This window comes from Gopherus flavomarginatus, chromosome 12, assembly GCF_025201925.1.
Source record: "Gopherus flavomarginatus isolate rGopFla2 chromosome 12, rGopFla2.mat.asm, whole genome shotgun sequence".
Taxonomy (NCBI): Eukaryota; Metazoa; Chordata; order Testudines; family Testudinidae; genus Gopherus; species Gopherus flavomarginatus.
Window position 1 is genome coordinate 2,786,343 of NC_066628.1, and position 14,167 is coordinate 2,800,509.

The following is a 14,167-nucleotide window of genomic DNA, read 5'->3' on the forward strand; positions in this document are numbered from 1 at the left end:
GGCAGCCATCTTGGAAGAGACGAAGGTGGAGGGAGACCCTTAAGTGTCGTCCAAGATGGCTGACCATGGGGGCTGTTGTGGCAGCCACCTTGGCAGCTGTTCTGACAGTGAAGGGCGATATAGGATGATCCTCCAGCTGGTGGCCCCCACCTAAGGTCTCCCTCACACAGGGAGGGTCAGCTATGGGGAGATCCCCCCCACAGAGCCCCATAAACACAAAGCCCCCCCTCCCACAGTATGGAGCTCGCCTTCAGTGCCTGCAATTCCCCCCACACCTCAGAGACCAGCTGCACAGCCGTTCCTGGGGGGTTTGTTGACCAGCTCTTATTTTTGTAGACCCTACACAAAATCACACTGAACGCGACCTCAGCAGCAATGTGCCAAGCAGCTCTGGGCTTTTCGGGAGTCTGATTATCCCGCTGGGACAGGGAACAGGATAACCAGAAATGGGGCGTTTTTGTTTTCAATACGCCAAAGCAGACTGGAATACTTAAGAGGGAAAATATTTGTAATTGAATTAAACTTATTTATTTAGTTGACATTAAATCTATTTATGGATCGCAGCGCCTGCTCTGGAGGGGGTCGGCATTTTGCACCCCCCCAAAAATAATTTAAAGTGGGTCCAGAGGAGAGAATTGAAATTGAAGTGTGAGGTTTCCCCTCTAGGGGATGCTGGCTCTGGGGGTGGGGGCACTGGCTGACTCCGGGGGTAAGCAATGGGGTACGGGTCCCCCCCAATTGAGACATGACTCAGAGGGAGCTAAATTGGTTCAATTCTTTATTGTGTCAAGGATCTCAGAGGCAGCGAGAAGCTCAACACCCACTCCCTCTGATCAACAGCCTGGCTCTGCCCTAGGGGGCGCTCCTACTCACATCACAGGGGGCTCCTAGGAGCCCCCCTAACTACTCTAACAAACACACACAAGGCACCCCTGTCTTTGGGGGGGCAGTCACCCTTACATAGCTAGAGGTCTGGGATCCCCAGCTGCCCCACAGCAGAGCTATCCAGCCTGGTATCCCAGAGCTACCACCAACGATCAGCCCCAAGGACCCACAGTTGCTACAGCTAACGGGGGAAGGGGTCGTGCTATTGGGATGTGGCAGTGGGGAGCGAGTTGGGGGTGAGAAGGGTTACCCCCAAAACACCAGCACCATAGATTAGTGGATGAATGGCAGAGGTGGGCAGCAGGGGGGCTGGAAGATCCTAACCACAGTGAAAGATTTCCCCCACCCCCCACCCAATTCAGGGCTCTCAGGTATTGGGGGTCCTCCAATTCCGTGGCTTCAATATTGGGGTCCCCACTGCATGGTATAACATGCCAGTGTCCCCCAAACCTCCCCCCCCACATAGTGGTATGATAAATCAGGGTACCCTAAACCCTCCACTATCCCAGTGGGACATAGCTGGGTTCCCCAAACCCCCATATGGGGATGTAATACCTCCCTCCCCAGGCCACCCACTAAGTATAGATGGGTCCCACCCGCTGTTGCTCCTGGAGAAGGAACAAAGGGACTCCCAACAATTTGGGAGGCCCCACCCAAAGGGCTTCCACCCTCTCCTGCTAATGGGGTACCCAGACCCCCTGCTCTCCACCTCCCAAGAAGGCAGGACCCCATTATTTTCAGGGTCCACATGATGTGGTAGGTTCCAAATATGCCCCCAGGCTGGGACTCAGGGAAGGCTTCTGGGGGATCGGGGGACCCCCCTTTCCAGACGGGTGGAGGAGGCAATGGGGGAAGGGTGATCACTTCCCAGATGGGAGGCAGCAAGTTAAGGGGCACCCTGAGGTTTGGGGGTGCAGGGCTTGGGCTGGGTAAGACGGGTGCACAGAGGATGAGGGGTCGGGGGCTCCCCCACGTAGCTGGGGGGACGGAGGCACTAGCGGTCAAGCTTCTTGTTGATGAGAAGGGAGCAGGAGCTGAGGGCCCCCCCCAGCTTGGCCACCTCACTGCAGGCAGCAGGGATCAGGGTGAGGTCGGCCAGCTTCTGGAACAGCTGCGGGGAGACACGTGGGTCAGCAAGGCATTGTGGGTAAGGAGGAGCTATTTCCATGCCACGCACTTTGCATTGACAGCCCCACCTACTCCTAGCCCCGCCCTCCTACCACAAACCCCGCCTCCAGATTACCAAATCCTGCCCCCATTCATTCCACACCACCCATCCCCTATGCCCCACCCACCCTCTCCTAGCCCTGCCCCCAGTTCCCCAGGCCCCGCCCTCCTATCCCAAACTCCGCCCCCAGGTCTCCGCATACCTGGTCGCTCATGCCCCTCCTCCAGACCCCAAGCCCTACCCCCACCCACTCCTAACCTTGGCCCCAGGACCCAGTCACAAATTCCCATGCCCACTCCTACCCCAAACTCTGCCCCCAAATCCCCCTGCCCTGCCCCCACTCACTCCTAGCCCCACCCCTAGAGCCACATGCCACGCCCCCACCCACCTCAAGCCTTGCCCCAGACAACTCCCCTCCCCAAGCCAGGCCCAAGAAAGCCCCTGTTCTCAAAGCCCCGCCCCCTCCCAGCCTGCAGCTGCAAACTCCAACCCCCCTACTCAAAACCCTGCCCCACCCCCGCTACTGGCCTTAACCCCACCCCCATCCAAGCCCACTGATCTTTAAGCCCCGCCCAGGGACCCCAAACCACCCCCCCTCCACCCCCACAGGGCCTTAAGGCAGCCCATGAACCCTCTATTCAGCAAAGCCTTTAGCCCCGCCCCCAGTGCCCAAGAGCTCCGCCCCCTCACCGGCAGGCTGTTGGGGAACTCCTCGGGGCTCCGGTGGAGCAGGGCGCTACCCTTGGGCCCCAGGCGCACGTAGACGCAGTTCCCGGCGGGGTCGTCCGGCACCGTCAGCGTGTCGTAGTGGTGATCGGTCAGCTGCTCCATGGTCTGGGGGCGGAGGAATGGGGGTGAGAGCAGGGCCTGGTGTCCCCCTCCTCCACGCAGTCCATAGATCAGCGCCCTGGGCCCACCCAGCCCGGTATCCCACCGCTCAGCGTCCCTGAGCCCACCCAGCCCGGTATCCCACCGCTCCCACCACCGTTCAGCGTCCCTGAGCCCACCCAGCCCGGTATCCCACCGCTCCCACCACCGCTCAGCCTCCCTTAGCCCACCCAGCCCGGTATCCCACCGCTCCCACCACCGCTCAGCCTCCCTGAGCCCACCCAGCCCGGTATCCCACCGCTCCCACCACCGCTCAGCGTCCCTGAGCCCACCCAGCCCGGTATCCCACCGCTCCCACCACCGCTCAGCGTCCCTGAGCCCACCCAGCCCGGTATCCCACCGCTCCCACCACCGCTCAGCCTCCCTGAGCCCACCCAGCCCGGTATCCCACCGCTCCCACCACCGTTCAGCGTCCCTGAGCCCACCCAGCCCGGTATCCCACCGCTCCCACCACCGCTCAGCCTCCCTGAGCCCACCCAGCCCGGTATCCCACCGCTCCCACCACCGTTCAGCGTCCCTGAGCCCACCCAGCCCGGTATCCCACCGCTCCCACCACCGTTCAGCCTCCCTGAGCCCACCCAGCCCGGTATCCCACCGCTCCCACCACCGCTCAGCGTCCCTGAGCCCACCCAGCCCGGTATCCCACCGCTCAGCCTCCCTGAGCCCACCCAGCCCGGTATCCCACCGCTCCCACCACCGCTCAGCCTCCCTGAGCCCACCCAGCCCGGTATCCCACCGCTCCCACCACCGCTCAGCCCCCTGAGCCCACCCAGCCCGGTATCCCACCGCTCAGCCCCCTGAGCCCACCCAGCCCGGTATCCCACCGCTCCCACCACCGCTCAGCCTCCCTGAGCCCACTCAGCCCCGTATCCCACCTCTCCCACCACCGCTAAGCCTCCCTGAGCCCACCCAGCCCGGTATCCCACCGCTCCCACCACTGCTCAGCCTCCCTGAGCCCGCTCAGCCTCCCTGAGCCCACTCAGCCCGGTATCCCACCGCTCCCACCACCGCTAAGCCTCCCTGAGCCCACTCAGCCCCGTATCCCACCGCTCCCATCACAGTTTAGCCCCCAGAGCCCACCCAGCCTGATGTCCTACTGCTACCACCACACCTCAGCCCCCTGGGCCCAGCCAGCCCAGTATAGGCCCCGTTACCCTCATGGCTTTCTTGGCAGCCTCACTGCTTCCGATGGCGATTGTGTCGGGCCCAGCCATGCTACAGAAACTCTTCAGATGGGAGGAGCCCGCCACGGGGACGGTAGAGACAGCAAAATCCTGGCACCCGGGGAAGGGTGAGAAAAACACATGCATGGACCCTCAGTCCCAACCCGCAGCCCCCTGCCAGCCCAGCCCTGCCCCCCAGCTCTGCCGGTGCCCCTCACTCCCAACCCACAGCTCCTGCCAGCCCAGCCCTGCCCCCCTCCAGCTCTGCCGGTGCCCCTCACTCCCAACCCACAGCTCCTGCCAGCCCAGCCCTGCCCCCACCCCCGAGCTCTGCCGGTGCCCCTCACTCCCAACCCGCAGCCCCTGCTAGCCCAGCCCTGCCGGGGCCCCTCACTCCCGACCCGCAGCCCCTGCTAGCCCAGCCCTGCCGGGGCCCCTCACTCCCGACCCGCAGCCCCTGCTAGCCCAGCCCTGCCGGGGCCCCTCACTCCCGACCCGCAGCCCCTGCTAGCCCAGCCCTGCCGGGGCCCCTCACTCCCGACCCGCAGCCCCTGCTAGCCCAGCCCTGCCGGGGCCCCTCACTCCCGACCCGCAGCCCCTGCTAGCCCAGCCCTGGGCCCCCCCTCCCAGCTCTGCCGGTGCCCCTCACTCCTGACCCGCAGCCCTGGGAAAAGGGAGAGTTGCAGGATGGGAGACAGGACTCCTCGGTTCAATCCCTGACCCTGCCAAAATTTCAACTCACCCGAAAAGCATCCGCCACCGCCTCCGCCCCTCGGTGATTGGTCCATTTGGAGATGCCCACAAAGAACTCTCGACCTGTAAGGAGACAGGAAGGGGCGGGACAAGACTCATTAACCCTCGAGATGCCCTGGCCAAATTAGCTCCCGCAGCTTTGGCTTCACTCAGATACACCCAAGCTGGAGCTGGCCCCTCGGGTGCCCCATTGCCCCACTTCCCCTTGCCCTCCAACCTCTAACCAACCTCCCAGTGCAGTTGGGAATTGACCAATGCCCTTAGAATGAGGCAGGAGGGGGGCAGGGCAGGGAGCCAGGACTCCTGGGTTCTCTCCCCAGCTCTGGGAAATGAATGAGGACTAGGGGGTTACAGGAAGGCAGTTTGCTCCACACCACCCCCTGCTGGTTCACACCCAGGGTTCAAGCCACGGACACTTGTCCTCCTGCCGCCAGGGGTGGGGCACTCACCTGTGAAGAGCACGTCACTGCCGTCCAAGGTGGCCCCGTCGTCCGTCACCTCCACCACCCGCATCTTCAGCTCCTCCAAGACCTTCTTGATGCTGCTGATCTGGATTGGGCCCCCACCCCACCCCCAAAAGCAGAGGTTAACTCTTTCAGGGGATTCCCCTGCCCCCTTCCACTGGCCCATCCCTTAGCAACCCCATGAGATGAACTACCAGACAAGCTTCAGGGCCTGCACCCAAGGAGAGAGAGATTGGGAGGGTTCTGAAATGGCCACCAACACCCTCTTGCCAGTGCCCCCCAGTTGACACCCTTGTCCTCCCCAGCCAACCCTGCCAACATGGGCTCTTTGACCCCATCCAATGGCTCCCAATCCAGGCCTCAAACTTCACTACTCCTAGGCAGGCTTCAGCGGCCTACACCCAACACCAATCAGAGATTGTGGGGGTTCAGAAAGTCAACACCTCTCTTCCACATCCCCGACCTACCCACCCCATGTGCGCCCTCATCCCCCGACATTCAGCTCGCGCCTCCAGTGTTACTACCACCAGGCAAGGTTCAGCAACACGGGCTGGGCTCCGGAGGGTAGGAAACGAGACACGGGGCCTGTCCCTTCTAGGGGGAGCCAGCTCCCACCCGGCCCCAGGGCAGGGGGGGGTTCCCGAAAGGGCTCCAGAGACGTAAGGCAGGAGTTTGCATCACCCATGAGGTCATGCTGGGATGACCAGTTGCCTCAGCAACTAGGGTCAGGTGACCAACTCTCCTCTCCAGACCCCAGTGGAGGGGGGGGCGGGAAGACAAGTCCCAGGGCCTCCCTGGAGGAAGCAGATGGAGAACTAGCCTCCGCCCCACCCCTGCTACAATAAATTGATGGGTTAACGAGCCGAGCACTGGCACTGCTAGACTCCACTTCCCTCCCAGAGTCGGGAGAGAACCCAGGAGTCTGGGCTCCCGGGCCCTCACCTCCTCTCTAACCACCAGTCCCCACTCCCCTCCCAGAGCCGGGGAAGGAACCCAGGCATCCTGGTTACCTCTCCGCGCCGTGCCGGCTCCCAGGGCCGGGTGACAAGCGCCGTATCGGCCTGGATCACGGCCACGTCCTCCACCAGCACCGAGCAGGGCAGCCCCTCGTCCGCCGCCAGCTCGATCACCTGCAGCCCCAGTTTCTGCCGCAGGATCCCGGTGTAGACCCCGTACTGCCGGTGGGCCTTGGCCAGGTCCACCGGCTCCGCCCCGTCCCCAGCTGGCTGGGCGGCCAGCGAGTCCGGGACGCTGCGGACGATGGCGTGGGTGTATCTGCCAAAGGAGGAGGGACCCGCCATGGCTGGGAGCTCGCCCCTGCCCCAGTTGGGGCAATCTCCACGCCGGGAGCAGAGACCGATCGATCCTTGCAGAGGGCGAGAGAAACTCGGCTCAGTCGTCTCCCCGCAGGGGTCTCTGATCGGCCGGCAGATCTCCCCTCTCACCGGCCAATCAGTGATTTCCGATCACCCGACCAAAGTCAGTTTCCCTTGGAGCAGTGTTTCGGATCAATTTCAACGGACCCCCAGGCAAATCACCCACCCGGCCAAGCTCTCCTGGGCCCCTGTTCTCCCTGAACCCGACCAATTTCCCAGTCAATGAGTCAGTTTCCTCTGATCAATGTCACGCCCTGGGCACCGACTCCCTGGTCAGCTGATCAATTCCAGCCATCTTCCAGTCAATATCGCCCGGGGGGGGGGCACCCCTCCGCCAATCGGTCCTGCTTCCCAGCAACCCCCGATTATCCGACCGAGAGCATCTCCAGCCCCAGATCTCAGCTCAATTTCTTCCCCCTTCTCTCTTCCTGATCTGTGGCCACCGGCCAATCAATTTCCCCTGGGGCCTGCTTCTCCCACCAGCCGATCCATTACCCCGGGGCAGGAGGCCGATCGATCGCTCGTTAGCATTAACGACCTGAGCAAGCAATCAGCCACTCAATTTCTCCTCGGCACCCAAGTCCTGGATCAGTGCCTCCATTGATCCATTTCTTCCGAGAGCCAGTTACCCCATTAACCAACTCCCACCACATCAGTCTGTCAACAACCCAAATCCTTTCCTCCGGCACCAGGTCGATGCGGTTTCTTCCTCGGTTAAATCCTCCGCAGATCAAATCCCAGGCGAGGGGAGTGGGGGGCGTTGGGAATCCGGACGCCTGGGTTCTATCAAGTTCTTTGCTCAAACAAGCTTCATCCTGGAGTCCCCGACGCCAGGGGAAATTCTCTGCAGATCTCGCTCACTGCAGACGATATAAAAATAAAAATTCCCTCCCCCTTTCCAGGAATTTGGGGAGGAAAAAAAGCTATTTATTGCATCCACACAAATGAGAGTAGATCCACCAGCACCTATGAGAAGAGAGAGACACGTGCGATTAGGGTCGGGTCGGTTTTCTCGGCTCCATCAGTCCCCTGCTCTGAGTTCTGTCGCTCATGAACGGGACCCCCCTGCGAAACGGTGCTCAGAGTCACCCTAAAAAGCTGTCTGCCCAAACTATCCAAGACAAAAAGCCATACAAATCAGCCGGATTCTGTGCACCCCAAAGATCTGCCCCCAGGTGACCCCAGAGTCAGCCCCATACTAACAGGGACCCCAAAAACTCATCCCCTTGGAAGTCACACAAAATCTGCCCTGTGCCCCAAATCTCTATTCACCACCAGTGCCCCCAAATGCTACCCCCCCAGGTAACTCACACCCCAAACACCCTGCTGGACTCTGCCCCCATGAAAGCTTTGAGCCCAGATCAAAGATCTCAGCAGTATCCTGGGTTTTCTCCCCAGCTCTGGGAGGGGAGTGGGGATCTGGTGGTTAGAGCTGGGGTCTGGGAGCCCGGACTCCTGGGTTCTCTCCTGGCTCTGGGAGGGCAGTGGGGGCTGGTGGTTAGAGCCAGGGTGGGGGGGGGCTGGGAGCCCGGACTCCTGGGTTCTCTCCCCGGCTCTGGGAGGGATGTGGGGGCTGGTGGTTAGAAAAGCGGGGCTTGGAGCCCAGACTCCTGGGTTCCATTCCAGGCCCTTCTGCAAATCTCTCCTGTCCCTAAGTCTCTGTTTCTCTTCCCGCCTCTCGTCTGCCTTATCTTCAGGACAGGGACTGGCTGTGACTTGTTTGTGCCACCAACACACAATGGTGCCCGTGTCCAGCTGGAAAGAGAACTCAGGAGTCCAGAGGTGGGGGTGGGGAGGAAAAGGAAGGGGAAGGGGGCGGGGAGCCCAGACTCCTGAGTTCTCTCCCTGGCTCTGGGAAGCGGAGTGGGGGTTAGTGGTTAGAGCAGGGGGGATGGGACCCTGGACTCCTGGGTTCTCTCCCCAGCTCTGGGAGGGAAGTGGGGTCCGGCGGTTAGAGCGGGGGTGAGGGTGTTGTTGGAGCCAGGACTCCTGGGTTCTCTCCCCAGCTCTGAGAGGGAAGTGGGGTCCAGTGGTTAAGCAGGGGTAGGGGGCTGGAGCCAGGACTCCTGGGTTCTAATGTAAATTGTGGTCTCAGTGGGGGCAGGGATCAGCACCCAGTGTGACGGGGGAAGGGCAGCGTGATGCCCAATGTGGGGGGGGCGGGTCTGGGTGGTGGCTGGCACAACAGGGACCCCAATGTCCAGACAGGGCCGCCGACAGTAGGTCCAGGCCCTGGTGAAAAAAGTTTTCAGGCCCCCCCAGCAAGGGTGGACCAGCTAAACCGGGCGACGAAGCCAGGCCCGGGCCCCCTTCCGGACTGCTGGGTCCCGGTAATTTGTACCGGCTCCCCCCACACCCACGTCGGCCCTGTCTCGGGGGCGGGGGGGGGGGGTGTGCAGCACCTGGCACAGTGGGGATTTTAGCTGCTCCTCTGAAACCAGCCTTAATTAATAATCACTAGTCAGGACACCAATTGTCCCGTAAGCCCTGTGCATGGAGGGGGTGGGACCCTGTCAATGCCACGTGTTCCCCGCCCCGATCTGCCCGGCCGGACATCAGGGGCCCCCGGCCCTTTCCACGCCTCTCCACCTCCCCGATCTCCCTGGCCCGTTCCCCATCTCCACAGCCAGCCCTCAGGGGCCCCCGGCCCGTTCCCCGCCTCCCCCCTCCAATCTCCCCGGCCCGTTCCCCGCCTCCCCCCTCCAATCTCCCCGGCCCGTTCCCCCCCTCTCCCCTCCCCCCCCCGTCACTCAGATCTCCCCGGCCGGCGGGTGCTGCTGGCTCGTTCCCCGTCTGCCCCCCCATCTCCCCAGCCCATTCCCCGATCTCGCCGGTCAGCCAACGGCTTCCCCCAGCCCGTTCCCCACCTGCCCCCACCCCCATCTCCCCGGCCCGTTCCCCGCCTGCCAGCCCCCCCATCTCCCCAGCCAGGGGCCTCCAGCCCATTCCCCACCTCTTCCCCCCCCCCCCGATCACTCCGATCTCCCCGGCCAGCGGGTGCCCCAGCGTGCTCCCCGCCTCCCCCCTCCGATCTCCCTGGCCGGCGGGTGCCCCCAGCCTGCTCTCCGCCTCCCCCTCATCTCTCCAGCCGGCCCTCAGGGGCCCCCGGCCCGTTCCCTGCCTTCCCCCTCCAATCTCCCCAGCCCGTTCCCCGCCTGCCCGCCCCCCCCAGATCTCCCCGGCCTGTTCCCCGCCTGGCCGCCCCACATCTCCCCAGCCGGCCGTCTGGGGCCTCCAGCCCATTCCCCGCCTCTTCCCCCCCCCGATTACTCCGATCTCCCCAGCCAGCGGGTGCCCCCAGCCTGCTCCCAGCCTCCCCCTCATCTCCCCAGCCGGCCCTCAGGGGCCCCCGGCCCGTTCCCTGCCTCCCCCCTCCAATCTCCCCAGCCCGTTCCCCGCCTGCCCGCCCCCCCAGATCTCCCCGGCCTGTTCCCCGCCTGCCCGCCCCACATCTCCCCAGCCGGCCGTCTGGGGCCTCCAGCCCATCCCCCGCCTCTTCCCCCCCCCCCGTCACTCCGATCTCCCCGGCCGGCGGGTGCCCCCAGCCTGCTCCCCGCCCCCCCCCATCTCCCCAGCCGGCCATCAGGGGCCCCCGGCCCGTTCCCTGCCTCCCCCCTCCGATCTCCCCGGCCCGTTCCCCGCCTGCCCGCCCCCCCCAGATCTCCCCGGCCCGTTCCCCGCCTGCCCGCCCCACATCTCCCCAGCCGGCCGTCTGGGGCCTCCAGCCAGTTCCCTGTCTCTTCCCCCCCCCCCCCCCCGTCACTCCGATCTCCCCGGCCGGGGGTGCCGCCGGCTCGTTCCCCGTCTGCCCCCCCCATCTCCCCAGCCCATTCCCCGCCTGCCCCCCCTTGCCCCGATCTCCCTGGCCCGTTCCCCGCCTGCCCCCACCCAGGGCCTGGGGAGCCAGGCAGGGGCCGGGCCCAGATTCGCTCAGGGCAAAAATATGCAACAGCTGGTTCCTTTTAACTGTGTATCAGGAGCGGGGAAGGCGACGGAGGAGAAAACACACACACATCCCGGAGAGACACAACCTCACCCACACACCCCCCCGGAGAGACCCAGCCTCACTCCCTCCCACCCCAGACACACACACACATACACCGGAGAGACACAACCTCACCCCCCCACCCCCAGACACACACACACCCCTGAGACCCAACCCCACCCACCCACCCACACCCCAGAGACACACAGCCTCACTCCCCCCCCCCCAGACACACACACACACCCCGGAGAGACACAACCTCACCCACACACACCCCCCCGAGAGACCCAGCCTCACTCCCTCCCACCCCAGACACACACACACATACACCGGAGAGACACAACCTCACCCCCCACCCCCAGACACACACACACCCCTGAGACCCAACCCCACCCACCCACCCACACCCCAGAGACACACAGCCTCACTCCCCCCCCCCCCAGACACACACACACACACACCGGAGAGACACAACCTCAACCTCACTCCCCCCCACCCCAGACACACACACCCCCAAGACCCAACCCCACACACACCCGAGAGACCCAAGCTCACCCACCCACACACACACACCCCCGAGAGACCCAACCTCACTCACCCACACACACACCCCAGAAAGACACCCCTGAAACAACCTAACACACACACACACACACCCAGAGATGCACACACACACAGAAACAAACACACACAACCTGAGACAATCTGAGGCAGAAACACCCCCCCCCCCCCACAACCCAGGAGAGACACGCACCACTGGAGACAGCCAGATCCATAGCCCCACTGCACCCCCAGCAACACACACACCCGCACCTCACAAGGCCTCCACGCACACAACCCTGGAAAGAGAGAGATGCACACACACAACTGCGCTGGGCCTTGGAGACACACCCAGAACCCCACACCCTGGGGCGACAATAGCTCACCCCCCACCACAACACTCCCCCCCACACCCAGCAATCTGCTTTCACCCAGCCGCAACCTGAGACAACACAAACCTCCAGCCCCCCACCCCTGGCAGACAGATGGACACCCCGACCCAGGACAGACCAACCCCACCCGCCCCCCAACAGAGAAAACAGGCTTGGGACAGCCCAGGGAGAGAAGGGATAACACCCCCCCCCCCGCACATGTTCGCAGCAGGGAAATCCAGGAGCTTTGGGGGAGGTCCCCCCTTCTCCCCCCAGACTGCCCTAGCCCAGCTCCAGGCCTTCTGATCCCTCCTCCGGGTCCTTCCTCGCCCCCGCCCCCACCCCCACAAAGTAGCCACCAGAATGTTTTTGGGCGGATTTGTCCCCTAGGACCATAAATAATAAATCTGGCTCCTTCCACAGCTCCTCCGGGGGGGGCGTCTCCTTCGTCAACTTCCCCGGCCAGGCCTGCTCCGACCCGCCACAGCCCAGCCCCCACCCAGAGCCGGAGAGAGAACCCAGGAGTCCGGGCTCCCAATCCCCCCTGCTCCCACCCACCACAGCCCAGCCCCACCCAGAGCCCGGGAGAGAACCCAGGAGTCCGGGCTGCCAGTCCCTCCTACCACACCCAGCCGCCTCCTAGAGCTGGGCAGAGAACCCAGGAGTCCGGGCTCCCAATCCCCCCTGCTCCTACTCACCACAGCCCAGCCCCCACCCAGAGCCGGAGAGAGAACCCAGGAGTCCGGGCTCCCAATCCCCCCTGCTCCGACCCGCCACAGCCCAGCCCCCACCCAGAGCCCGGGAGAGAACCCAGGAGTCCGGGCTCCCAATCCCCCCTGCTCCCACCCACCACAGCCCAGCCCCCACCCAGAGCCCGGGAGAGAACCCAGGAGTCCGGGCTGCCAGTCCCTCCTACCACACCCAGCCGCCTCCTAGAGCTGGGCAGAGAACCCAGGAGTCCGGGATCCCAGCCCCTCTGCTCCCACCCACCACAGGCCAGCCCCCACCCAGAGCCCGGGAGAGAACCCAGGAGTCCGGCCTCCCAATCCCCCCTGCTCCGACCCACCACAGCCCAGCCCCCACCCAGAGCCCGGGAGAGAACCCAGGAGTCCGGGCTCCCAATCCCTCCTGCTCCGACCCACCACAGCCCAGCCCCCACCCAGAGCCCGGGCTCCCAATCCCCCCTGCTCCCACCCACCACAGCCCAGCCCCCACCCAGAGCCGGAGAGAGAACCCAGGAGTCCGGGCTCCCAATCCCCCCTGCTCCGACCCGCCACAGCCCAGCCCCCACCCAGAGCCCGGGAGAGAACCCAGGAGTCCGGGCTGCCAGTCCCCCCTACCACACCCAGCCGCCTCCTAGAGCTGGGCAGAGAACCCAGGAGTCCGGGCTCCCAGCCCCTCTGCTCCCACCCACCACAGGCCAGTCCCCACCCAGAGCCGGGGAGAGAACTCAGGGGTCCGGGCTCCCAGCCCCCCTGCTCCCCACCCAATACCCTCCCTCGGTCTCCAAACAACCCAGCTATCTCCCCTGGGTCACCCCCAAATCCTGCAACACCCCCACAGCTCCGCCCGCTGCCCGAGGGTCACCCCCCAATCTCAGCCCCTCCAGTATCCCCGCTCCCTAAACAGCGCCCCATAACGGCTGCTCCCCGGCAGAGCCCCAGCTTTCACAGCCCCCCAAAATCCTCAGGACCCCCCACACCCAGTCACCCTACACCCCCTGTAAGATCAGTCCCAAACCGCAAGCGTTGCCCCCAGACTCCCTTATTTGGCCAGAGCACCCCAGTAACTCTGCCCCCCGAATCCTCCACCAACCCATCCTCGGCAACGCCCCCACCTCAGCCCCCCTGAAACCACCCCAGCCCCCCATAGATCGTCCCCTCTCAACTCCCCCCCGGGCTAGGTCCTCACCACAGCCCCTCCCATCCCGCACCACGCAGCCCCCCAGGGCTCCACCCTTAACCCAGCCCAGCGCCCCCCCCGGCAAACCGCCCAAAGAGTCAATCCCAGCCCCCCCGGCCCCCTCAGCCCGTAGCCCCCATCTCCAAGGAGCCCCCCAGAAATCCAGCCCCCCCGCGCTCTTACCTCCCTGCGCCCCGCCAAGGGGGTTTGGGGGGGTCTCTCTCCCCGGCAGGGGGGCCCCGCCCCAGAATGCCCCAGGGCTGCCGCGGGGGCGGTTCCTGCCAGCGATCCCCCCGATCCAGCTGCCCAAGCGGGGGGGACCCCGGGACGCGTCAGCCTCGCCCAGCACCGAGCACAGAGGCAGCCGCCCAGCCACCGCCAGCCCCAGCGCATTGTCTGCCCGAGGGGCGGGGCTAGGCAGGCCACGCCCACTCACTCACGAGGCTCCGCCCACTGAGGCCCAGGGCTTTAAAATGGGCGTGACTGGGCCCTTACTGGGATTGATGGACCTGGGGGGAGCTGGGAGCTGGACTGGGGGCGCAGCCCCCCAACCCATAGGCAGCAGCTGGCCGTGGGGCTCTGGGCCGGGAGTCAGGGTCCCTTCTAGGGGCACCATGGGGCTGGGGGGCTGCTCCTGGCGCTGGGGGGTCTCCAGCTGCTGCTCCTGGTGCC

The 14,167-nt window shown here is 64.7% G+C and overlaps 1 protein-coding gene across 1 annotated transcript; it reads right to left on the reverse strand.

Annotated features, from left to right (window-relative positions):
- Positions 1-761: 761 nt before the first annotated feature.
- DDAH2 (dimethylarginine dimethylaminohydrolase 2) lies at positions 762-13,876 on the reverse strand. The gene is made up of 7 exons (XM_050920578.1): positions 13,679-13,876; positions 6,332-7,663; positions 5,307-5,406; positions 4,847-4,920; positions 4,096-4,215; positions 2,744-2,887; positions 762-1,996 (listed from the first exon to the last, which is right to left on the reverse strand). Exons 2-7 carry the CDS (start codon positions 6,620-6,622, stop codon positions 1,880-1,882), a joined length of 846 nt encoding a protein of 281 aa, XP_050776535.1. The 5' UTR covers positions 6,623-7,663; positions 13,679-13,876; the 3' UTR covers positions 762-1,879.
- Positions 13,877-14,167: the final 291 nt, after the last annotated feature.

Bases quoted from the DNA above. Each gene is read 5' to 3' on its own strand.
- DDAH2 (XM_050920578.1), bottom strand. From the start codon at position 6,622: ATGGCGGGTCCCTCCTCCTTTGGCAGATACACCCACGCCATCGTCCGC. The intron at 5,407-6,331 runs GTAACCAGGATG...GGCCCAATCCAG, and splicing joins AGCCGGCACGGCGCGGAGAG to ATCAGCAGCATCAAGAAGGT. The intron at 4,216-4,846 runs GTGAGTTGAAAT...CCCGGGTGCCAG, and splicing joins CGGTGGCGGATGCTTTTCGG to GATTTTGCTGTCTCTACCGT.